Below are 27,088 nucleotides of genomic sequence, written 5' to 3'. Positions count from 1 at the left end.
AATTTAGTAAATAATAAGCACATTCTTCCAGAAGACAGGCAATGCCGATCAGATCAAGAATATCAAAGGAAGAAGAAAAAAGTCTAATATAAGTGTCTCCTAGACCATTATAGATGATTGGCGGCCTGGTTGGAGAACAAAAACAGCCCGACACCCTAGGACATATTGTGCATCAAAATCCTTTGGCTGTCAAAATACAGCTGGAGTAGGAATAGGAAATGCTTGCAGTTGAGATAATATTTATGCCTTCTCTAGGCACCGTTCCTTTGAATTAAAGGAAGAACTCGCAAGCAGATAGCATTCAAATAATGCAAGCATATACTCTGAGCCACAGCAATGCTTCAACTTGCTGAAGCTTGATGTACCTTCTAATGCAACGTTCCCCTGGTTATGCGCTCTGATACCTCCGGGTCTAGATAGCGCTATGTAACCGTCGCAATTCAAATAAACCAAAAACTGTTTTTTCCTGAACGTTGAGACCAGAGCAACATGGCTGATGACCGGTGGAGCTGCATGACAGCTAATGAGGAGTCTGGCCCAGGTTTTTCCCCCTTGACCGTCACCTACCCAGCCGGACATTGGGCACTGTTCCTCCTCGTCTCCCCGCTATTACTCCTTCCTCCCCTTAAGTTTGCGCTATATAAAACTTTATAAATAAATAAATAAATAAATAAGAGTAGACCAAAGAGTCCCTATACACCAGCCTACTGCTGGCATAAGCCATGCAGCTTGCATACTGAACTGCTTTGAAGAAGCATGTAACTGATCCGCTTCCAAACAGGAAGTCACCTCTCTTAATGATAGAATCTCGAGCAGAAAGCTCATCCTCAAAGGCCAGGGAACCGCCCTCAGTCATTCAAATCTAAACACAATTAAAATGAAAATGGAACTGAAGGTATAACCACCACTCCGCAGCCAAGTACACAAGGTAGTACTGTCACCAAAACTGGACATGTACAACAGCCAACGAAGGCTACACTTTGCCTAAAAAACCCATAATCCCCACCTAGGGACAAGCAAAGTACACAGAAAGATAAATGCAGGACTATGACTCTGCAGTTCTCCGTCTTCCTTGGAAGCGTCTTAACGCAGCATCTGCTTGATCTCCAAAAAGATGGGCACCGTCAAAGGCATGTCTGCCAAAGCCGACTGCCAAACCTGAAGATGCCAACCAAGCCCAACGCTTTAGCACCACTGCAGATGCCACTGCCCGGCCCACAGAGTCTGCAGTGTCCATGCAACACCTTAGAGCAAGCTTAGCTGCTTGCTGACCATCTTTAATCAAGTTGAGGTGATCCGGAAGGGATGGGAGCATGGCTGTAAAGAATCCCATAAAGCATAGGAAAATCGCCCCAGCACACAAGACGTGTTGGTGGCTCTCAATGCTGAGCTCGCTGATGCAAACATATACTTATCACAAGCATCACGACCCCTAGCATCCTTACCCACCAAAGCCTTAGGTGTAGAGTCTATGTCCTGAGAAAATGTTGCAGCCTGTTACCAGGCCACTAGTGGATGGATACCTAATTGAACAGACAGGTTTGTTTCCCAGGTGCAGGTGAATGTCTACATGCAACATCACGGTCTACTGGGACACCTGACTCAGGCTTAGCCCAGGCACCTAATAAGATATCAAATAGGGCCTCACTAAATTGAATAATAGGTACTTCTTCAGTTAGTCCCTGATAAAGAACCTCAAACAAAGTGTCTGTAGACCTCTGCTGCGTGGGCTGTTATAAATCTAACACTGCAGCCACTTTCCTCGGCATGTCTGTAAAGGAAGAACTTGTGTCCGTGGCACTAGGGGAGAGAGTAACCCCGATGCTGGTGAAGAGTCCAGTCCACTGGCATCAGAGAGAGCTGTACGCCAGCTCTCTTCCACCTGAAACACATTGGTGTCTGAAATGGGCCGAAAAAGTCCTGCCATGGGTGGACTGCCTGAAGCCTCTTCATGAAAAGGAGTCACAAACTGAACAACTCCTTCAAGCTGCGTATATGATTCCACCCCTGACGTCGTACGATGCCGAAGCGGCACCATCACGACGTTGACAGGGGAATGAGAGGCATCTTCGACCAGCAACGCCGACGTCAATCAATGTCAGAGTCGGTTGGTCAATGAATGGAGTTGATGGCAAAGATCCCAAAGGACTGTGAGCCTGCACCAGATCCATCGACTCCTGTGGTCCAACCGTCACTGAGGAAAAATCCTCTGACAGTGCCCCACTCACCTCCTTGGGGCCTTGAGGTGCTCCAGTGGAAGATGGGGTCCCAAAGATGAGATGTAAGGATTCATAATATTCCGTCATCTGAGCCATCGACGCCCCAGCTCCTGGAAACACAGGGAGACGCGGCGTGGAGTCGCGACTGGCTTCCTCAACCGTCGAGCGTGAGGAGCCCTGGGAGACAGTCTCCCTGAGGTGAAGTCCGAGAATGCAACTTCCACCGCCTCTTACCTTTCCACCTCCCTAGAGAACCATGTCCTCTAGACCGGCTTTGGCTTCTAGATTGACCCTGCCCATTCTCTTCCCGGGAGGACATAGTCCGAGGCTGGGAAGCCTCCTAGGATTGTGAAACACGTGCCACCATAAATTTTAAACGCCGTTCCTTCAACGACTTTGGTTTCAACTTCTGGCAGAAACCACAATCCTCGGCGTGGAGGTGTTCACCTAAACACCACACACAAATTGTATGCTGGTCGGTCACTGACATCTGTCGATTAATAGACCCACAAGGTTTAAAACCTGTCGACATCAGTCAAGGCACACTGTACCACCGACACCAGATGTTAAAGTAGGTCCGGTAAAAATGACCTGAGGAACTGCTTCTCTAGATCCATGTTACAGGGCGGAGAAGAAGAAACAGACATCCGTGCGCCGAAGGGGACTTATACGGCTTTACTGATGTGTCCGGAGACGACGTCACCGCAGAGCCGTACAATGCTGTCCCCCGGCGCGCAGAGGTACTGCTGAAAAATCTCCAAATCCAAGCTGGCGTCTGGAGAGAATTCAAAGTTAAGGAATCTACGGCTAGATGTCTCGATCAAGTGTAAATGATCATGTGCAAAGCGCAATCACCTAAAGCTGCCGCGTCCAAGCAGCTCCTGATCCTATAAGCATAGGGCCCAAAAGAAAACCTAGAACGCGCACTACCCAAAATGGAACTCTAGAATGTCCCAAAGTGGGAAAAATGTCCAACAGACGTATAAAACATGTTTAGCTGCTCCTATCCCCTAAAGCAATGTGCAACAATCACAAGTTTAACAATTCATTCACAGCAACACATTAGTTTAAAAAAAGGTTTAAAAGGTTCTAAAGAGAAGTATAAATGATCATGTGCAAAGTTTCATGATCTCTATCAATCAATAACTTTTTCCACGTTTCTATATCCTACAGCCTCTATAGAATTAGTGCCTGCAAGCCATAATAAAGTTTGCTTACTGAATTGAATATATTGCATGTAGTACATGCATCCTCTAGCCATCACCCAGACCAAGACACAGCCCTGTTTTTATATTTAGCAAAAGTCCTGGATGTCCCTTATTGCCACATATTTTTGGAGACTTGGTTGAGATGCTCCATGTGGTGAAACCACATGCACAAGTGATCTTTGTGTCCTCGGCAGTTGATTTATCCTTGTACTTTCTTCTATTCATCTGGCCCTTCAAAGAGTGAGGGTAAATGTACATGTAGCAAGAGAGTTTACACAGACTCAGTGACATAAAACCTTCTAAACCATCAGAGAAGGGTAGGAAATGGCTAAAATCCAATGCCTTCTAATATTGCCAAAAAAGAACATAATGCTTTAAAGACCAGACCCGGAAAGCAAAGAATGAAGAAATCATGCCGGTCTTAGTCGTCTGGCCAGCCAAGACTTGGAGGATAACTAAAAAAAGAAACAACATGAGGATGGTAGTTGTTTCCAAATGTCAGGGAAAATAGGTGGGCCTATCATGTTTTTCTAAATTTGACAAAGTACATTTCGGGTTTCAGATGCAAGAGAACATACATTCACAAAGACCTAAACCTGAAAGATCGCCACCAGAACTCTTGTATCAAGTTGGGCAAGTAATCAAGAGGCATTTGTTGTCAAACCTGAGGCTTCTAGTCAAGGGATAAACAGTTTAATAGGGTTGCCTAGTGACTAGCCTTGGAGCACTTGATCTACTAGGTGGAGACGCTTGAAGGTTGCTCTTTCAGTTACTCAGAGCCGATTGAGGGATTTAACTGCTATTGTGATGTAGTTGTCCTGAATTACACCAAACAAAAGGCTCGATAATGGTTTTGAGACTTCTGGAGCTTTGAGAGAGAAGCTTTGGGGCGGAGGATGGCTCAATAATCCAGCTAGGTCATGCCCATGGCGAGGATTAGAGACATTTTATGTGAACAATTGAGCAACAGCAGAACCTCTTTTAGTAGTCACAGATTGTGAAAGGCAGTTTTGGGGACCACCTTTATTTGGGGGTTAAATTATAGGTCACTGTTAGGCAGGAATGCGAAAATGTCATACTTCGTGCAAAGAAATTAGGAGTGCCTAGTTCCTCAGGTCAAGATAATGGGACGGTGTAGGAGTTTAAGAGGTTTACCGTGATCAGGAGCAGGACTTTAGCTTACCACCTATTGAGTCAGATTCAGTTATCCTCCATCCAAATGGGAAACTGTGAGAGGCAGTGAGATAGGTTGTGGATATCAAACTTGGGGTGAAGCTGCGTGTCATCTACGTACATGCTGTAACGTATCTTGTAGGGTTCTAAGCTGGCAAATAGGGGTCATGCAAATGATGAATAGCATCAGGGGGCGTAACACAGGCCCATGCGGGGGGGGGGGGCCCGTGCTGCAGGGGCCCCCTCAGCACAGTTTTCAGGCCTGAGAGCTCCGGATTAAATCTGGAGTGGGGGGCCCTCCATGTACCTTGCAGGGGGGCCGCCTCAACTTTCGTTACGCCACTGAATAGCATCAGTAACAAGGCAGAGCTCTGAGGATAACCAAATTTGATGTTGTTCTGTTTGACTAGGTCAGCACTGCTCCACTGCTGAAGTGGCACAACCTTTCAAGTAGCACTTGATGGTGTCAAAGGCATTAAACTAGGAAGAACATAAAGGTTTATAATTTGTTGTGCCTTTCTGAGTTTAGAGCAACTCATTGTGAGAAAGACCACACACTCACCCGGATAGCGCAGTCACGAACACGGTATCTGCCGCGCCCCAATGGGCTACAACGTCCATGTTCATCTCCCGTGTTTCCACAGGAGGAAGCCGACCGCGGGCATGAACCGGAAGTTCCGCCCCCAAACCCCGGAAGAGAAGAGCGCGAACCAATGAAAGGCGTGCAGGGTCGGAATACCAGGGAGAGAGTAGACGTGGAAGGAGGAACAGGACGGCGGCATACAGCGGACGAAGAGAGCGAAGACGCGGGACCCGGTTGACCAGTGAAGACGCGGGACCAGGTGGTGATCAAGAAGACGCGGGACCCGATTTGGAGGACTCCAGAACGTCAGGGAGCCCGGAAGACGGAGAGGGAAGCTGGTCGGAGGACTGGTGGTGTCCGGAGGAGGCTGGAAAGCGGCCGTAACTCAGGAGAGTTACAGCTGGGCCGGTGAGTGCAACTGGCTCGCGGTCACACAGAGGGAGGGGGGAGGAGGAAGTCATAGTGGGAGGGCAGAGCACGAAGTGTTTGAAGACGGGTTTCAACTTGGAGAAGGAGCGTGTGAAGTACCAGGGGCATATAGTGTACACCAGGGCACTGTGAAAGCTATGTCACATAAAAAACGGTAATAGAACGCACTGGTAGCCGGCTTCTGCACGTATATGCACACTGTTTCCTCCCATCCCTAGGCACCTAAAGTTCACCATCCCTGAATCCCTATTCCTGACTGATTAATAGGAGAGCTCGGTTCCACCCTGAATCTTACTGGCTAGTCTAGAAAAGTCACAACGATGTGGTGAAGGGACAACCAAATATAATCGTAACAAACCCCATTCTGACGGTTCCCCTATTGTTTCTTTCATCCTTCTATGAGCCTCCGGAAAGACCATCACGGTCCAGAAGAGCCAGAGGGCAAGAAAACACATTTGCAAGCCTCAATTTCCTTCTGCTCATCCCAGGAATCGTCTGAAGAAGAAGAAGAACAACCACCTTACCAACCATTTCCATCTCACCCTATTATCAATAAACCCATTTCTAAACCTTTATTGCAGCCTCCACGCCTGTTTATCAAGCCTATGCTCCCACACTCATCAAAATACTTTTACATTATCTCATCAATATATTCCTCTTCACTTACATCTTATAACCTTTGCGATGGCAAGTGTTTGTCTCTTCACTGGCTGCAATGTGGTTAGTGCTCCTCTCTTTGCAGGTCCATTTGTGTGCTTATTTGTTCTCCCTGCACTGCTGTCTACATACTACCACATATAGCCAAGTCACCAAGCCATCCCTAACTTTACCACTGTAGGCAACGCAGGAACACAGATATCAACAAAGATAGCATGTGAAGTGTAGTTACATGGGCTCATTTTCATCATTAGCAGGTTCTTCTGACAGCTTGCTCCAGTCTCACCTGATTCATTAGTTTCTTACTGAAAGGATCACCATGTCTCCGGAAGGAACCCATAATTCAATACAGGTCCACCAGCTATTGAGGGCTTACAAATCAGGGGGAAAAAACTGAGCATATGGGTGTTCGTTGCCCACAGCAAATGGACTACAGGGGCGGTCTATATGCAGGCAGCCATGTGCAACAGGGGCTGGGTACAAATGTATGTAACGTAGGGTCCATGTTTATCTAAGTTGGGTGAAGAGGTAAACTGATAGACTCTCCCTGTCACAAGGGTCATGGATCAGCCAGGTTGGCGACGTTCCACAGTCCGTTCTTGAAAGGAAAACAGTTTTCACATACATTTCCCCAGGATCACCTATGCTCTACGGTAAACGGTTGTGTGTGGCAAGTGGTCACAATTTATACAACAGCATAGTCAAAAGAAATAAAGAACCTCATTATCCGAAAAAGTATAGATAAAAGGTCAAATTGGGTCAGAGTTATTAATTGGCAAAAGGTATCCCAAAGGAAATAAAAAGTGCAGTTAGTTAACTGTTCAGGACATGATGGTTGCGCATTTGGCGAGTGACAATGAGAATGGATTTTTTTTGTCGCTGTGTGTGGCGAGGTGGTGGGACTCCCTCGGCGGCGATGGATGTGGGAGACCCTTCGGGTGGGGGATGTGGGTTTCGGCAGTGTCTGTCGTGTGTGGTCATGGGGTTGTTCTGCCTTTTGGATTTGATTATGGGTGGTGCAGGCCCGCTGACGGTCGTCGGACGGACGTGATCATGTGGCGCGTTTTTCTCGTCTCAGTGGGGTTGCCGGTGTGCTGCGGTGGCGCGGCCGGAGGGTGTGACATTTTTGTTGGCCTCTGGGGCACTGATGTGGAGCGCTGCGGCGTGTTGGGGGTGCTATGGTGGGGATTGCAGCTTTGACCCGGTTTTGCCTTCTTTGTCTTTGTTTTGCTGCCATCACGGGGTTGTGGGTCCCACGTGAGAACATTGATTTGGATCCCTGGCCCTGGCGAGGTTGCTTCAGGTTGGTGGTGGCGGCGAGGCATGTTGGCTGGTTGTTGTTGGTCTTGACTTGATGGGAGTTGTTTTTGGCGTGGAGGGGCTTGCAGCGAGGAGTGGAGAGTGTCGGTGGCGGGTAGGCTTTGCCAGTTTTTGTTGTTGAGAGTTGTGTTTTTGTTCTCGCGGGATCCTTGGGCACGTGGATGATTCTTGTGCACGTGGGAGGTGCACTCACATTTGGGTTGCTTCTTTTTTGCTTTCGTTGGGTTGGGGTCTTGTCTTGGTGCACGTGCACATTTCCTTGTTGGGGGAGGGTAGCCGGTGATGGTGGGTGGGTTGCTGGCGAGTGCCGGTCAGTTTGTCCTCCTTGGAGTTGCTGCCGTGGGGTGCCTTCTTTCCTTCTCACACTTTTTCTGTGAATGGTGGGTCTGGGGATGGTGGTTTGTTTCTTCTCGTTTTGGAGTTGGGATGCACTGCAGCCTAGTGGCCAGTTTGTTTGATTGGTTCATGTAGAAAGATGTCTTGGGATTGTTGGCCCTTTTGGGCTGTTGTTTGAGGAATGTTTATGGTGTGTGAGTGTGGGGACAGCCAATTATTGACAGTAAATCCGTTGAGCGGGGGGCTGGCTGTTCTGGTAGTTCCCCTTGAAACTCCCATTGTATTGATGAGCACTTTGTGTATGGCCAACCTGTGCATCCGAGGAGATTATGAAATGAATTGGCCTTTTGTAAATCCTTGTAGACGCATCTCTTTAGTCAGTAGTTCCTTCAGTCCCCTCCTAGTCTCATGTTGTAGTGCCAGCAAAGTCTCTGAGTTAGCGTGCGCTTTAATAGTTATGTTATTCATTCACTGGTAATGAAACTGTGCTGAGTTACTGCATAGGTACTGATGATGAAACCGTGCTGGAATACTGACACTGTACTTGGATATTGAAACTGTGCTGAGGTACTGACAATGAAACTGAGGTACTGATATTTAAACTATATTGGATTAAAATGATTACAGTTATGTTGGTGCACTGTTAATGAAAATGTACTGATATACTGCTAATAAAAATGTGCTGAGGCACTAATAAATGATATGAGGTACTGATGTTGAATCTATTCTGGTATAATATAATTAGTTACATTGGTTCATTGATAATGAAACTGTGCTGGGATTCTAGTACTGTAACTGTACTGAGATTGATACTGATACTGAAACTATGCTGAGATACTATGAAACTTTGCTGAGATGCTGATATTGAAACCATACTGGTACAACAACATTACAGTCATGTTGGGGCACTGTTAACGCCTTAACCGCGGCGGTTTTTGCGCCGTGGTGCGGGCGTTCTGAAGAGTGGGCTGGGCTGCGTCGGCCGTTGGCCGACGGCAGCACTAGAGAGGTAGTGCTGCCGTCGGCCAACAGCTGACGGCAGCATGCAAGGGGTTAATGTAACTGTGCTGCGGTACTGATAATGTAACTGTGCTGAGGTACTGATAATGTAACTGTGCTGTGGTACTGATAATGTAACTGTGCTGAGGTACTGATAATGTAACTGTGCTGAGGTACTGATATTTAAACAGCGCTGAGGTACTGACAATGAAACTGATTTGAATCATTGGTATTGAAAGTATACTGGACTAATATTATTACAGTTATGTTGCTGCACTGATAGTGAAAATGTGCTGCGATACTGTTAAAAAAAGTTGTTGAGGTACTGAGAATAAACTGATTTGAAGTACTGATATTGAAACTTTACTGAACTGATACTATTACACTGAAAGTGAATTTGTGCTGAGATACTTGGGAGGTACTGATAATGGCACTGTGATGAGGTACTGATAATAAAACGGTGCTGAAATACTGATAATGAAACTGTGCTGAGATACTGATTATGAAACTGCTGAGGTACTGATAATGAAACTGTGCTGAGATGCTGATGGTGAAACTGTGCTGAGGTACTGACAATGAAACTGTGCTGAGATACTGATGGTGAAACTGTGCTGAGGTAGTGATAATGAAACTGTGCTGAGATACTGATGGTGAAACTGTGCTGAGGTACTGATTATGAAACTGTGCTGAGGCACTGATAATGAAACTGCTGAGGTACTGATAATGAAACTGTTGAGGTACTGATAATGAAACTGTTGAGGTACTGATAATGAAACTGTGCTGAGATACTGATTATGAAACTGCTGAGGTACTGATAATGGAACTGTGGAGGTACTGATAATGAAACTGTGCTGAGATACTGATTATGAAACTGTGCTGAGGTACTGATAATGAAACTGCTGAGGTACTGATAATGAAACTGTTGAGGTACTGATAATGAAACTTTTGAGGTACTGATAATGAAACTGTGCTGAGATACTGATTATGAAACTGCTGAGGTACTGATAATGGAACTGTGGAGGTACTGATAATGAAACTGTGCTGAGGTACTGATAATGTAACTGTGCTGTGGTACTGATAATGTAACTGTGCTGAGGTACTGATAATGTAACTGCTGAGGTACTGATATTTAAACAGCGCTGAGGTACTGACAATGAAACTGATTTGAATCATTGGTATTGAAAGTATACTGGACTAATATTATTACAGTTATGTTGCTGCACTGATAGTGAAAATGTGCTGCGATACTGTTAAAAAAAGTTGTTGAGGTACTGAGAATAAACTGATTTGAAGTACTGATATTGAAACTTTACTGAACTGATACTATTACACTGAAAGTGAATTTGTGCTGAGATACTTGGGAGGTACTGATAATGGCACTGTGATGAGGTACTGATAATAAAACGGTGCTGAAATACTGATAATGAAACTGTGCTGAGGTACTGATAATGGAACTGTGCTGAGATACTGATTATGAAACTGCTGAGGTACTGATAATGAAACTGTGCTGAGATGCTGATGGTGAAACTGTGCTGAGGTACTGACAATGAAACTGTGCTGAGATACTGATGGTGAAACTGTGCTGAGGTAGTGATAATGAAACTGTGCTGAGATACTGATGGTGAAACTGTGCTGAGGTACTGATTATGAAACTGTGCTGAGGCACTGATAATGAAACTGCTGAGGTACTGATAATGAAACTGTTGAGGTACTGATAATGAAACTTTTGAGGTACTGATAATGAAACTGTGCTGAGATACTGATTATGAAACTGCTGAGGTACTGATAATGGAACTGTGGAGGTACTGATAATGAAACTGTGCTGAGATACTGATTATGAAACTGTGCTGAGGTACTGATAATGAAACTGCTGAGGTACTGATAATGAAACTGTTGAGGTACTGATAATGAAACTTTTGAGGTACTGATAATGAAACTGTGCTGAGATACTGATTATGAAACTGCTGAGGTACTGATAATGGAACTGTGGAGGTACTGATAATGAAACTGTGCTGAGGTACTGATAATGTAACTGTGCTGTGGTACTGATAATGTAACTGTGCTGAGGTACTGATAATGTAACTGTGCTGAGGTACTGATATTTAAACAGCGCTGAGGTACTGACAATGAAACTGATTTGAATCATTGGTATTGAAAGTATACTGGACTAATATTATTACAGTTATGTTGCTGCACTGATAGTGAAAATGTGCTGCGATACTGTTAAAAAAAGTTGTTGAGGTACTGAGAATAAACTGATTTGAAGTACTGATATTGAAACTTTACTGAACTGATACTATTACACTGAAAGTGAATTTGTGCTGAGATACTTGGGAGGTACTGATAATGGCACTGTGATGAGGTACTGATAATAAAACGGCGCTGAAATACTGATAATGAAACTGTGCTGAGGTACTGATAATGGAACTGTGCTGAGATACTGATTATGAAACTGCTGAGGTACTGATAATGAAACTGTGCTGAGATGCTGATGGTGAAACTGTGCGGAGGTAGTGATAATGAAACTGTGCTGAGATACTGATGGTGAAACTGTGCTGAGGTACTGATTATGAAACTGTGCTGAGGCACTGATAATGAAACTGCTGAGGTACTGATAATGAAACTGCTGAGGTACTGATAATGACACTTTTGAGGTACTGATAATGAAACTGTGCTGAGGTACTGATAATGAAACTGTGCTGAGATACTGATTATGAAACTGCTGAGGTACTGATAATGAAACTGTGGAGGTACTGATAATGAAACTGTGCTGAGATACTGATTATGAAACTGCTGAGGTACTGATAATGGAACTGTGCTGAGATACTGATAATGAAAGAGTGTTTATCTATTGATTATAACTTCTGAAGTAGTGCTAATGAAACTGTGCTTCATGAATGACATTGAAACTACTTAGGAAGGTATAACGAGCATGTATTTGGGTCCAGATTAGTAATGTGCACGTTATACTGATAATGAAACTGTGTTTTATGTTTGTTATGAAACTGATCTGAGAACCAAACAATAAAACTTTGACGGAGTACTAATAAACATGTGCTGGTGTGATGGCTATGAATATTCCTTTTGTGCAAGAAATAATATTGGGATTTTCTATTGATAATGTAAACGGTCCTGAATATCTGGAAAATGAAATTGCGATTACTTTCTGATTAAAAAAACTAAGCTGCAACATTGATAAACTGCAGTGGTGGCTGCTCCGCAATGGCGGAGGAGCATCACCCCACTGCCTGGCTCAGAGCCAGCAAATGCAAAATTAAACAATGCTATAGCATGGTTTTGTTTTTCATTTGCTGGCTCTGAGCCAGCTTGTGCCAGGAGGAGGAGTGCTATTTGCACTCCCTAAGTGCGCATATGTGTTTGTTCGACAGTCTTAGGCCGACCAAAACACACATGCACAGTTAGGTTTCCCCAGCCTGGCTGCATTGAACAGCCGGGTTTGAGAACCCCCCACAGACTCCCTGGCCTGAGCGGAGCGTCTTTCCAGTCTGCTCAGGCCAATCCCTGTGCTGCTCTCATACGATGACAGCAGCACGGGGATTGCACCGGGAGTCCGTGATGCCGCGCCAGTGCCTTTTGGACCCAGGAAGAACGCAGCGCGATGCACGCGGGTAGCAGCTCCAGGTAAGTGTTTTTTCATTGTTTTATTGTTAAAGCCCCCCCTCCCCCTTCCAGGCGCGCTCCCCCTCTCACGCACCGCCGTGCCCCCTGTACTTACCCCACCACCTTTTCATTGTGGCAGCCGTGGATAAACTGTTCATTGGTACGGGCAATGAAGTAATGCTGTGTAACTGATATTTCAAATTCTGTGATGTACATAATGTCATTGTGTATTGGTCCGAACCCTGAAATAGTGCTGTAGCATTCACCCTGACACTTGTGTGGACTATTGGTAATTAAATCTTGCGTGCGGACCAGTACAGAAACTGCTGACAGACTGGCACTAAAACTCTACTGCTGTACTGTTTATGAATCCCTTCTGGTGAAAACATGTAATTTGTATGTACACTGCACACACCACGGACTGAACAGCACCGTTGTTAGATACTAAGGTTGGTATTCCTTTTGATGACTGTACTGCAACTATTACCTTCCTCTCCCTCAAATTGTGAAGCGCTCTGATATCCTTCGGGATCATGTTCGCGCTATATAAAACTTTATAAATAAATAAAAAATAAGAGCAAATTGGATAGATAGACAACATGAACTTGAATGTCAAAATTGTGTGTGATATGGTAGTAGTAACCACTCATTTCTAAGGTGGGTGCTGAAGAGTCAAATTTACAATGAGGAAGAACAAGGGAAAACTGATGCACGGTGTCAGGATGAATCAGTAGTTGAAACTGCCAAGATAAGTCAAACTGGCTAGACAAGTAGAAATGCATGGGATGTTAAAATGGGGTGGATGAGTTAAACCCACAATTGTAATTCTACCGTGTCGAAGGTGGATACGGTCAGGCAGTTTATAGCCTCATTGTGTCTTCCAGCCGCTAAAGAGGTTTTAAGATTTACAAATAATTTCAAAAGTTTTTACTTTGTCACAAATAAGGTCAGTGTCACGGCAATGAAGGGTCTTCCCACTACACCGGATAGGCTCAAACCAACACTTTAGGTCAAACAGAAAAGATCTCCTCAGTGTCCGTCTAAGCTAGAAGTCCTGTAGGATGTAGTGTGGCTTTCCAACATTGGAAAACTGTTGTTCACACAAATGCTGGGAAGCCCCATCGAAACAGTCTCCAAAATGTTGGAAAGCCTCCACGTAAAATGTATACGAGCACAGTAAGTGCCTCCTCTGAGATAACGGTGTTCTTTGCCACATACTACGAATCACTATACGCACATAGGGCTCGCCCAATCCGAAAACCGCAGAATCCCATACTTAACATACCACTCTAGACACTCTCCCAGATGGATCATTGTACTGTCCTAGATGAACCGATCATGGAGGAAGAGATCGAAGATGCAATCCGGGGACTGAGCTCTGCTAAGACCCTGGGACTGATAGGTTCCCGATAGATGCGACTGCAAATATGCAGGCCGGCTCTCCCTCCACCTGTGCAACCTATATACGGAGGCAGCAGAGAGGTCGCTTCCCCCTTGAGATAGACATGGCCACCATTGTGGTCATTCTGAAGCCGGGCTGTGCAATCACCCCATGCGCCTCCTACAGGCCCATCTCCCAAATTAATGCTTACGTTAAAATATTTCCTGGCCAACAGACTACTATCCAAACTGATCCACCGGGACCAAAGTGATTTTATGTCAGGCCAAGGCATGTGTCACTGCATTCGTCGGGTTCATGCCGCATTGGCACGGATGGGAGAGTTGGAGGACTCTTTAGCCCTCCTCCTCGACTTCGAAAAAGCCTTCAACTTGGCGGACTGGTCTTTCCTGTCCTGAGCACTGGAAATAATTAAACTAGGCCCTAAGATACGCCGCTGTATCGGGCTACTATAATCCAAACGCAAAGTGCGAACACTTTACTACATTGACCTATCCCTGCTGACGAGGGGTGATACCCCAAAACACGTGTCCAGGGATGGCGAAGATCTGAGGGATCTACTACTATGAATAGAATAACCAAAGCACATGATATTCTGATGACTGCTGTGGGTGGTGCACGTTGTAACACTCATAGTTCTATGTTGTTTCGCGTATGTTGCTTATCATTAACAAAATGGTGCATTAAGATAATATCACGCTGAAAATGTCCTGTGACTATTAAGAGAGTTGTTTTCCCGGAGTAAAGTAATTGCTACATGCAAGATGAGGCAGTAAACAGTGTTTTTCTAATGTCAGTTTTTCTGTAATGTGATAATAAATCGAAATTTGACCTTTGCACTCTAGTAATAAATGTGCGTATATACTCAATGAATCCGGTCAGTGGAATGGTAGTTTAATTACCATACTTGGTCTTCTCAAGTTCGACCCATGCGTAGCTCAGTTATGCCCTGTACCATTCTGTGTTTCTGCTTAAAGCTATGCTCATATGGCCAATTATGCTCCACGTCCCTGCTGTACACTCGGATGTGTGACGGTACATCGCAAACCGCAACAACGCATGGTATTACAACGTAGTTTTAACATCGCAAAAACAATGACATAGCACGCATTTACATCGCATGCCGTTACCACGCAATTGCTGTGTCCCAGATGGTTAGTGGCATTACAACGCAATAGATGATATCGCCTCCCGTTACTACGCTTTTTGTTTGCCAGAGTCTAATAACTCCGCCAAATGTGATGTCGGGTAACAAGGGGTTTTAATATAACACTTACATCATATATTTGGATGTAATGACGGAAACACATACAGAAAATGCTGGTGTGCTGTGGGGAACCTGCAACAACAGCATTAAAAACATTTTTTTTACCTCACTGCCGTATAGTCCCTTGAATGCACACTTAGCCTTATATGTTTTAATTACGGCACATGCAGCCTGATTCATCATCCTCCCGTTTTGCGAGCCCCTAATAGCGATTCATAAGGAATCGCTATTAAGGACTTGCAAAACGGGATTCATGTAGAAATTGCATAAAGAAATGCGATTCCTACACATTCCTTATTTGCGATTAGCAAATTGCTAATCGCAAATAAGGAATAACTCCCCATTCATTCCTATGGGCCTAAAGGCTCATAGGAATGAATGGGGAGTTATTCCTTATTTGCGAATAGCAATTTGCTAATCGCAAATAAGATAGCGATTTCAAGGGTGCCAGGGGTGTCCAAAGGACACCCTGTAGCACCCCTGAAATGTAATCTACATTGGTGTTGCGCACACACATGTCCAAAGGACATGTGTGTGTGTAACATGCAACTTAGAAAAATGCATTTAAATGCATTTTTCTAAGTTTTCGCTATTTACCACGAGGTTTGACCTCGCGGTAAATAGCGGCACAAAATAGCGATTTCGGTATTTTAAAATGGTTCATGAATTGCATTTAAGGAATCTCAAATAGAGATTCCTTAAATGCAATTCCTCGCAAATATGCGAATTCTTTAATAGCGAATTTTGCATTTGGGATAATGAATCCCAAATGCTAAAATTGCACTCGCAAAGGCCCAGATTCTCAGAATCTGGCCCTTTGCGAGCGCAATTAAGCTTGATGAATCAGGCTGTTGGTGTATTAGACCCCATTCGCTATGCAAATCAATGGACAGTTGCATTGATACAAGTCGGGTGGCACACTGACAAAGCCAATAGTCCAGACTTGTATCTGCAATGACGGAAACAGCAAAATACAAGTCGGGCGGCACACTGACAAAGCCAATAGTCCTGACTTGTACCTGCAATGACGGAAACAGCAAAATTCAAGTCGGGTGGCACACTGACAAAGCCAATATTTTACACATTTGCACGAGACCTGTAAAGCTGCCATTAACATCGCATGCATTGTAGTTGCATGCAATGTTAATGGCATCGCGCCTTTGTAGCATGCGTAGTAAAAGCATGCGATGTCAACGATCCTGCGATGTAAAAGTCGCGGTGCCATGTATTGACATCGATATAATGGGTGTTTCCCCATGCAGAGGATCGACTAGTAAGACGTCCAACAAGCACAAGCAAGTGGTGAGGGGATCAATGTGCTATTCGTAGACAGGCGTAGGTTTGGCCTACGTCCCTGCCAGGATATTTCTTGTGGGGGAGGTTTGAAGCCGGCTGACTTAATTAAACAGATGTACAGCCAGCCCAAGCTGCTGCAAAGTGAGCGCTGATGGGGCTAGGCCTACCACTGCTGCCGCACCCTCATTAGGAGCTATGTCTGTATCCGTAGCCTGACCAGTGTCCTGCCCACAAACCCAAGGAAAAGCTCTCCTTGACGGGACGGCAGCCTGGATGTGAGTGGTGCTTTGTGGCCTGCACTAAACCCCAATAACTGGAGTGCAGTAATGGTCAATGTAGCATGGGGCGAAGGCTGGAAGCCCCATGCTGAAGCTCTTACACCTTCTCCTGGCCCACAGGTTCAGCATGACTTTAGCCCCAGTAGGTTAGAGCTACTGCACATGCAGACCAAGGGGAAGTGTCAACAGCAGCACCAACAACATGACAGCCTAACTGTGATTGGAAGATATGTGAACAGCTGCATGCAATATTTTGAACTACACCAAAGGAGACACTTGATGAGCAAAAGATGCGCATTACTGCAGAGCCACAGGCCATATCGAGGATGCATCCAGCACATATCTGAGCTACACCATTGAGCTGAGCCGCTGGTAAAAACTGACTGGTACGTACGTGACGGGAGCCACAAGGCATATTTGAACAGTTCTAGGGACACATTTGAAGACAGTCGAACAGTAGTATTGACCAGCACGAGTGGTATATTTTGATAGTCACAAATAGTAATTTTGTTGATCCATATGGCTTAATTCAGCTCCATCAGGGGAGTGTACGGGAAACACCCATTATATCGATGTCAATACATCGCGGTGCCATCGCACCGCGACTTTTACATCGCAGGATCGTTGACAACCATGCGTTGTTACGGTTTGCGATGTACCGTCACACATCCCTCTGCATTAGGGCATTCTGTTGCATTGTTCTTTTGCACTGTAAAGCAACAAATCTTAAGTATATGCTAGAACGGAGATTCCATACCTCCATCGAACAGCAAATGACTGCATCCTCTTTCACATCCTGCGACTGCAACAACTGTGGATCAGGAAACAAAGGCAAACATTAACAAAAGCCAATACTCTAGTTCACGAGCAGTGAAAGACGGATCATATACTACTGTCATGTGATGTTATTTACTACATTGTCTTAAAACATCAAACCCCACTCCCAGATATTTGGTTCGATAATGTTCTTAGGTTTCGGACAGCAAGGCAGACATTACAATGCGGGGATTGCATCACTCGTTTGTGATAGTGGTCTGGAAGGAACTGACATAAGAGGAACTTCAATATTTTTAACAAATGATTCTTGGATGAGCCAAGTGTCTGCAGGGACGGGGGTCCTTCGGAGCTGTCCTTGGTAAACATAATTCAAATTGTGTCTCTCCTTTCTTTGGGAGTGATATTTTGAGTAATGATTTGGGGGAAATTGCTTGAATGGTAACTGGGGCCATCGTGTGTATTCATTCATGTGCTGTCCAGGTCAGCCTAAAATAACATCTACCTTTCTGAGAAAGTCCATGTAACTTGGGGAGCAGGAGTGTGATGAGGTGGGATGACTGGGTACCAGTAACTAATCTATTCACTGTGTTGAAGGATCCTATCAAAAGAGCAATGGCTTACTTTAGGGAAACTGTTTCGAGAGAGAAGGCCATTTATAATTAGGCATTAATTTCTTCGCCTTCCGTAGAAACAAAAGGTTGAAAGAGCAGCATGTGTTTACTTTCTCTGTTTGCGCCTATGTATAGGGTGGGTGCGGACTATGGTATGGTGCCTACCCCAGTATGCTCATCAAGGAGGTTTTGGAGGAACTGAAGAACAGATGCATAAGTCTAAGAGAGAACAGATTTTATGTTTTTAAATCGAGGAATTCTATCTATGAAAGTTATACAGTCTAAACATGGGTTCTAAGTAGGACATGTTTTGAGGACTAAATTAAGTGGTTCACTGCCAATGGTATTACTATTTTCTCAACTAAAGAGCGCAACCACTGAGGTAAACCAGATTTTTCTTGCGGCAAAAGGGGGTCTATAATTACCCAAAAGGAGGTAAAACTATAGTCATTTGGACAATGGACAATGGTCAAGGGAATGGGCATGAGGGGTCTAGACAAAAGGGAAGTATTTGAAGGGAATGGGCAACTTAGCTTTTACTTAGATTCCCTTCCATCATTTTTTAGTTGTAAAATGTGGTTTAGTATTGGAACAACGCAATAGAAACATGAATTGATGCTTCCACTGAAAGGACAGGTGAATAGTAGAACAGTTGTAGAGTAGTTTCAGGCTGATTATGCTTTGGTGTAGTTTTACTTAGTTTAAAACTAGGTCAATAATAAAAAAAGCCAGTTTTGTCTACTTCAGGGCCATTTCCCACTGTTGCTCTATGCACAGACCAGATTCGGGACAGATTATAAACATTTGTATATGCCTTTAGAAAGTTGGTTGGCTTTTCCTTCACTATAAAGAGACATGAGGTTTTTGCACCTGGCTGTCATCATCCCAACTATAAGTGTGATCAAGGTAAACAAAAGGCTTGGCCTCTTCTATTGGGTCCTATTCGTCTTGCACAACAGAATCTTCCGTCCCACCCCTTTCCTTTACCATCTACCAAAGGGCAGTGCTTCAGAGTGTCTAATCAGCTGCCCCTTTCTGAGAAAGTATCTATTAAATGTCTAAAGTGAGCCCAGTTGCAATTGATGGAGCAGGGTTTCACAAAAATGAAACCTGCTCGGATCATGTATCCCCATAATACATACTAACAGTAAGTAGATGAAGATAAAACTAACATGCACCCACAAACACAGGGGAATTGTTTTGCACATATTTTAAATTAACCCGTGATCACATTGTATTGTAATAACGATTTTGTTTTTGAAGAAACGAAGAAATGCATTAGTAGGCCGCAAGGGCTTCAGTATTACATGTCACATTCTTGCTTCTAAATTAATAGTTGATGCTGCTTGCTTGCATTATGCCGATGCAAGGTAACTTTAACGGAAGTACAGAACGATGGGAGGTAAACAGTGATGGTTTTACTATCACATATTTAATCAATGTTAATTTCTATCCACTTTAGTGTGCTGAGAGAAGTCACCATTTTATTAAACTTAGCCGAAGGGGGATTGCTAGGAGCGAGTTTGTTCTGCCATGATGGAGAGTAAGAGACGCTGTGTGCAGAAGATGACATAAAGAAGTGAAGGCCAGTGAATGCATTGCCTGCCAATTACTGTACAGGAGCGTGAGACCGGAGACGCTCCAGCGAAAGAACTGTGTTCTCTTAATAAAATAATATAAATTGTTGCAAGTACATGAACATTTTAATACAGTTATGAACCAGACCCTGGGAAAGTTTGTGTACAAAATGAATAGTGAATAAATTGCAGAATCATACCGGTGACCACTTCCCCAGCCCACCAACCAGCGTACAAGTTTGAGAGTAAATGCAACATTTTTAGGGATCGACATGTCAATTTAGACTATATATTTAGGGACTTTAGGGGCGGGGTTAGTCGGTAGGAGATTTTGTTGTTGGGGTACTGCTAGAGAGAGAGGAGGGGAAGATTCCCGCTATCCTTCGGTTTCTTGAGAGGCCTAGCTGTTCCCATTACCCTGTACCTGATCAGGTCCTTCACATCTTCCTGACTATCCCTTTGGGAATCTTGGTCATTCCTTGGGATCAGCGGGTGGTTTCCCAAATTTCCCTTCCGTCTATTAGGTTCGTATATAGGTTAGATGTCCTTCACATTTTTGAATTAATGTATTTGAACTTGTACCTTTTGTATCTCCATCTATCCACTCCATCAACAATGAATGATTACGTATTTCTTTAGATGAATCTAATGTCTCTTCGTCTAACTTTCTGTTAGGTATTATATTTTGTTTGGCATAATCAATTTTGTTGAACCCTTATGTCTCTTACCCCCTTAATTGCTGCCGTCGGCCAACGGTCGTCACGGCCACTACCTCCCCAGTGCTGCGCACGACCGTTGGACGTCCAGTTCAGCACTGGATAATGGACAGCGCAGCACTGGGGAGGTTTGTTTACAAGCTCTAAAGGGGTTACTCTATCCACTCCTTCATTGCACAATGTCGTTGAGAGTTTGTGTCAAGATCTATGTATTAAACGGTCATTCCATGAGATTTGGTGTTTATTTCTGTAACTGTGGCCTGATGCATTACATTTACATTGAAATCTTGGATAAAATGTATTTATTAACCCTATCAAGAGTCTGAATTATTTGAACGAATGTTTAGGGTGTATGGGCCAATGCAGTGATTTGTTGTGTATTGATACCGGATCGATGGGTATTGTTGTCGCCGGATCCGTTACTTTTTGTAGCAGAGGACGGTTTAATTATGGATTAGTTTGGTGATGATTATTGATTATATGTTTTAACATGAAGGATAGTGTCATGTTCTATGTTGTCTAGCACTCATGGTACGGAGATACCTGAGGAAATCCCAGGAAGGAATCTGCTGGAAATAGGCAGAAGAGCGTGGTAAAGAAATCACATAAAATGGACAGAATGAGAATGGACAGAATTACAGTGGACGTAAAGGAAGGGGTAAGATGAATAAAGAAGAAGCTATGAAAAAGTTCCTTGTCATGCGTGCGGAAGGTTTGGACATTGGAGGAACGAGTGTCGATCAAACAAAAAGAATAATGAGGGAAATCAAAATTTAATTCCACAGATGCAGAATGAGTTGGGTGTAAATAAGCAACAACAGCAGCAGATAGTTCCTCAACAGTTACAGGTACTGCAAGCTCCCCTACAAAGTAATGTGAATGCTCATATGTAAAGGTACAATGTGAACACCGGATATTAAGGAGGAGACCCGCTTGGTAAGAATCAAAGTTTGAGTCAGCAGTATTGGATGTAGTGTAATTAAGTTGATTCAGATTCTGAGGGGGGAGGAGGAGTGCGTACTTGGCTCCTCTTTGGCGGTAGATCAGTCATGTCCATTTGTTGGTGGAAGGGAATGATATTACATTGTTAGTGGACACTGGTGCGTACTTGGCTCCTCTTTGGCGGTAGATCAGTCAGGTCCATTTGTTGGTGGAAGGGAATGATATTACATTCTTAGTGGACACTGGTGCTACCCATTCTACTATGAGAGCAGCAGAAATTCCAAACCTACCCCTCTCGGCAGAAACTATCCAAGTTGTAGGTGTCTCTAATAAAGATATTAGAACACCAGTTACGAATCCAATTGAAGTTCATATTGGAAACTTCAAAGATATGCATCGGTTTGTAGTATGTGACTCAAGCCCGGTGAATCTCTTGGGAAGACATTTGCTGTGCAAGATGAACTGCACCATCTATTGTACCCCAGATGGAATTGCATTTCAGACCCCAGATGAAGATGTGGAGTTTAAGATGATGTTAGCTAAACAGGGAACAGAAGTGGATGAATTGTTTTCACTTCTCACTGAAGACAATCTGCCTGATGAATTAAAAGGTATGGTAAATTTAGATGTGTGAGATTTTACAGGAAAAGAAATTGGTTTAATGAACAAGGTAGATCCGATAAAGGTAACAGTAAAAAGGGGTGCTGTGTATCCAAATACACCTCAATCAATCAATCAATCATATCATTTGTAAAGCGCACTACTCACCCGTGAGGGTCTCAAGGCGCTGGGGTGGGGAATGCTTCTACTGCTCGAAAAGCCAGGTCTTGAGGAGTTTTCTGAAGGCCAGAAGGTCTTGGGTCTGTCGTAGGCGGATAGGGAGGGTGTTCCCGGTCTTGGAGACGAGGTGGGAGAACGATCTGCCGCCGGAGGTCGCTCTTCGGAAGCGGGGGACTGTGGCGAGGTCGGCGGAGCGGAGCTGGCGGGTGGGAGTGTAGAAGCTGAGTCGTCTGTTGAGGTACGTTGGTCCGGTGTTGTGGAGTGACTTGTGTGTGCATGGGTGAGGACCTTGAAGGTTATCCTCTTGTTGACCGGGAGCCAGTGCAGGTCTCTTAGGTGGGGTGTGATGTGGCTCCGGCGGGGGATGTCGAGGATCAGGCGTGCAGAGGCGTTCTGGATGCGTTGGAGCCGTCTCAGGAGTTTGGCCGAGGCTCCTGCGTAGAGGGCGTTTCCATAGTCCAACCTGCTGCTGACGAGGGCCTGGGTGACCGTTCTTCTCGTTTCAGTGGGGATCCACTTGTAGATCCTGCGGAGAGTGTTAAAGCAGGAGGAGGAGACAGCGTTGACCTGTTTAGTCATGGAGAGGGTGGAGTCGAAGATGCCCCCGAGGTTGCGTGCGTAGTCGGTGGGTGTTGGAGCGGCCACCAGGAGTCGTCCCAGGCCGAAGGGGTGGATCCGAGGATGAGGACCTCCGTCTTATCCGAATTCAGCTTCAGTAGGCTGTTCCTCATCCATTCAGCGACGGCCTTCATTCCTTCTTGAAGGTTGGTTTTGGCGGTGTGGGGGTTCACGGTGAGGGAGAGGATCTGCTGGGTGTCATCGGCTTAGATGATGTTGAGGTTGTGCCGACGGGCGACGTGGGCGAGCGGTGCCATGTAGATATTAAACAGAGTTGGGATGAGCCCTGGAGTACGCCGCAGATGATCTCGGTGGCTTTGGAGCGGAAGGGGGAAAGGTGGACGCTCTGTGTTCTGCCGGAGAGGAAGGAGCTGGTCCAGTCGAGGGCCTTCTCTTGGATCCCAGCGTTGTGGAGGCGTGTTCGTAGTGTGTGGTGACAGACCGTGTCGAAGGGGGATGACAGGTCCAGGAGGATGAGGGCCGCCATTTCTCCGTTGTCCAGCAGGGACTTGATGTCATCGGTGGCAGCGATGAGGGTAGTCTCGGTGCTGTGGTTGCTGCAGAACCCGGACTGGGGAGGGTCCAGGATGTTGTTCTCCTCGAGGTAGCATGTCAGTTCGCGGACGGTCTTCTCCATGACCTTTGCCGGGAACGGGAGCAGGGAGATGGGCCGGAAGTTCTTTAGGTCCTTGGGGTCCACCTTGGCTTTCTTGAGTAAGGCGTTGATCTGGGCGTGCTTCCAGCTCTCCAGGAAGGTTGCTCTCTGGAAGGAGGTTTTGATGACTTTCCGGAGATGGGGAGTGATGGATGTACTGGCTTTGTTGAAGATGTGGTGTGGGCATGGGTCTGACGGAGATCCGGAATGGAAGGTGTTCATGATCTTGATGGTGTCGTCATTGTTGATGTTGGTCCAGGAGAGCAGGCGGTTGGTGCAGATGGTAGTCGTGGGGGCGGAGGTCTCAGTGGTTGTCGGGCCGGTCATGGCGTTGAAGCTGTCGTGGATGTCTGTGATCTTGCGGTGGAAGAAGGTGGCCAGCGAGTCGCACAGGTCTTGCGACGGTGGGACGTCGTTGGTGTTGGAGCCGAGGTTGGAGAGTTCCTTCACAATGTTGAAGAGCTCTTTGCTGTTGTGTGCGTTGTTGTCTAGGCGGTCTTTAAAGGAGGCTCTTTTGGCGGATCTGATGAGGTGATGGTGTCTATGGGTGGCGTTCTTGTGGGCTGCATGGCTATCCGGTGTTCGTTCACGGAACCAGATCTTCTCCAGCTTTCGGCAGGTTTGCTTGGATCCCCGGAGGTCTTCAGTGAACCAGCTGGCTTTCTTGTTGGTGTGTCTGTTGGAGGGTTTCTTGATCTGGGCGACAGTGTTGGCGCAGTCGTTGATCCACTATCTGAGGTTGCGGGCGGCAGTGTCAGGGTCGGCGGGTGGGCGCTGGCCGAGGGTGGTGGTTAGCTGGTCTTCGAGTGACTTTGCTCCAGCAGCGGCGAGAAATCTGTTGGGTGCGGTGGTGCGTGGTGGGTTTCTTGAAGGTGAAGTGGATGCTGCGATGGTCGGTCCAGTGGAGTCCGGTGGTGTGGTTGAAGGAGACGTGGGGGCTTGCGGAGAAGATGGGGTCAAGCATGTGACCGGCGGAGTGGGTGGGTGTTGTGACGAGTTGTCTGAGTCCGAGGTTAGCTAGGTTGTCGATCAGGGTGGTGTTGTTGTTCTCGAGGTGGAAGTTCAGGTCCCCGAGGAGGATGTAGTCCATGGAGGCGAGGGCGTGTCTGCTGACGAAGTCGGCGATGGAGTTGCCGAACTGTGGTCAGGGTCCGGGGTGTCTGTAGATGAGGGTTCCTCTGAGGGTGGTGTACGGGCCGGTGTGGATCTGGACGTGCAGGTGTTCGGCGGTGCTGAGGATGTTGTCGGTGTTGGTCGAGACTGAATGTTCCTGTGGACGATAACAATTCCTCCTCCTGCTCAGTTGGTGCGGTCCCTGCGGGTGATCTTGTAGCCTTCCGGGACGGCTATGGCTATGTCGGGTGCCAAGGTGGGGTTCAGCCAGGTCTCCGTCAGGAAGGCGACGTCTGGGGAGGTTGAGTCGAGTAGGTCCCAGAGTTCAACGGTGGGTTTTGGGGGGAGCGGGTGTTGAGAAGGATGCATCTGAGGTGGTTGGGTTCTTTCCTGGCCGGCAGCATGGTGGGGCAGATGCTTGTGAAGCTGCAGTTCCGGCAGGTGAAAGCTCCGTGGGTAAACTTCGGGGCGGCCAGGAAGCAGGTGTGTGATCGTCCGGTGTTGAGTGCGTGGAGGGTTCTGCCATTATAGCGGTGTCGGGTGTCGTGGCGTTAGCGGGGTCCAGGGGCCCTGGCGCTGGGCGTGGTACAGGCGCAGACAGGCTTGCCTTAGGCGCGCCTGCGGCGTGCCCGCTGCACGGCCTCCATATGAGGAGATGTGGTAGGGAGGAGCAGCTGGGAGCAGGGCGGCAAATGGGATTGCAGTGGGCGGGGCCGCAGGGACGCAGCGGCAGGAAAAACGGGCGGGGGCTGCGGGAGAACTGGGCACAGGAAGGAAAAAACAAGTTTAGGCAAGAAAACATGTACAGACACAGGGGAATAAAAACAAGTCTGGGCAAGAAAGCAAATTAGGCACAGGGGAAAAATATAAGATTAGGCAAAAACAATGCAGGCAGAGCCGTGCAGCAGCGTGGGAGCGACCTGCCTGTGAGCAGGGTCAGAGGTCAATACAAAATAAGTTTAGATGTGATGGCAGGAATTGCATCAGTAATTAACCAAATGATTGAATAAGTAATCCTAAAAGAAATAATGAGCAGTCCTTGTAATTTACCTATCATATGTATCAAAAAGCCAAATGGAAAGTACAGGATTTGCGCAAAATAAATAAAATTGTAGAACCTTGCTGTCCAATAGTACCAAACCCAGCAGTAATTCTTTACCAAATTCCCTGCAATGCAGAATGGTACACAGTGATTGATTTGTGTGATTTTCTCGATCCCTTTACACCCAGATAGCCAGTATTTGTTCGCTTTCACGTTTGGAAACCGTGTTTTGGCATGGTGCCGAGTCCCTCAAGGGTACACTGAAAGCCCCTCAGTCTTTAACCAAATCTTAAAAAAATGTCTGAAGACTTTAATATTGCCAAGTAACTCAGTTTTGGTTCAATACACTGATGACCTATTATTGATGGCATCAAAGACACAAGAGGCATGTGCAACAGATACCATTGCTCTATTGAACCATTTAGTAGAAGGAGGACACAAGGTGTCCCCAGCAAAATTGCAATTTTGTAAGCAAGAAGTACAATAACTTGGACATAAAATTGAAAAGGGAATCGGAAAATTGACCCAAGAAAGAATCAGCGTAATAAAACAGATGAAACCACCCGGTACTCAGAAGGAAGTACGCATGTTTTTGGGAATGGTTGGTTATTGTCGTCAGTGGATATGTGGTTTTTCACTGATTGCTAAACCTCTACAGAAATTGACCAGAAAAGATGTAAAGGATCCGATTGTTTTGGATGAGGAGGGTGTGAATACTTTCATACAATTGAGAAACAGTCTCTGTAGAGCACCTGCTCTGGGAATTCCGGATTAAACTAAAAAATTTGCATTGTACTGCTGTGAAAGAGATGGGTGTGCACTCTCAGTCCTAACCCAGAAACATGGAATGGCTCGACGTCCAACAGCATATTTTTCTGCTACTCTGGATACAGTAGCAACAGCATTACCTGGATGTTTGAAAGCAGTAGCTGCTACTTGCATGAGTCTGGAACAGAGTGAGTCGACTGTGATGAGTTATCCAGTTAAGATGTATGTGCCACATTCTGTTGAAATCCTTTTGACACAAACTAGAACTCAGTACCTCACTTCTAGTTGGCTGACTAAATATGAAAGAGTGATTCTAGGTGCGGAAAACGTGACAGTGATCAGGTGTACTACATTAAACCCAGCAACATTGTTGCCCAATTCTTGTTGTGAGGAAGTAGAGGAAAAAGCAGACCATGATTGTTTGGACGTGACTGAGTTATACACTAAGCCTAGGCTCGACATTGGAGAAGATCCTTTGGAGGATCCAGATTGTGAGTTGTTTGTAGATGGGTCGTGCTTGAGGAATGGAAGAGGAGAATTAATGTCTGCTTATGCTGTTTGCACCCTGGAAGGAGTCATTGAAGCCTCCTGTCTGAAAGGAGTAAACTCCGCCCAGATAGCTGAGCTGGCTGCGCTGATTAGAGCTTGTAAAAAGGCAAATGGTCTATAAGTAACAATTTACACCGACAGTAGATATGGATATG

At 45.7% G+C, this 27,088-nt stretch overlaps 1 protein-coding gene across 4 annotated transcripts in view; it reads right to left on the bottom strand.

Moving 5' to 3' along the window:
* CTIF (cap binding complex dependent translation initiation factor) overlaps positions 1-27,088 on the bottom strand; it is a 954,573-nt gene that overhangs the window by 19,942 nt on the left and 907,543 nt on the right. For all 4 annotated transcript variants that reach the window (XM_078674783.1, XM_078674781.1, XM_078674780.1 and 1 more), the window contains one exon: positions 17,543-17,596. In XM_078674783.1, the coding sequence (XP_078530909.1) occupies positions 17,543-17,596 (54 nt within the window). The remainder of the gene's footprint in view (positions 1-17,542; positions 17,597-27,088) is intronic.

This window comes from Lissotriton helveticus, chromosome 2_1 (genome assembly GCF_964261635.1).
Source record: "Lissotriton helveticus chromosome 2_1, aLisHel1.1, whole genome shotgun sequence".
Classification (NCBI taxonomy): Eukaryota; Metazoa; Chordata; class Amphibia; order Caudata; family Salamandridae; genus Lissotriton; species Lissotriton helveticus.
This window is presented reverse-complemented; position numbering and strand designations above follow the sequence as displayed.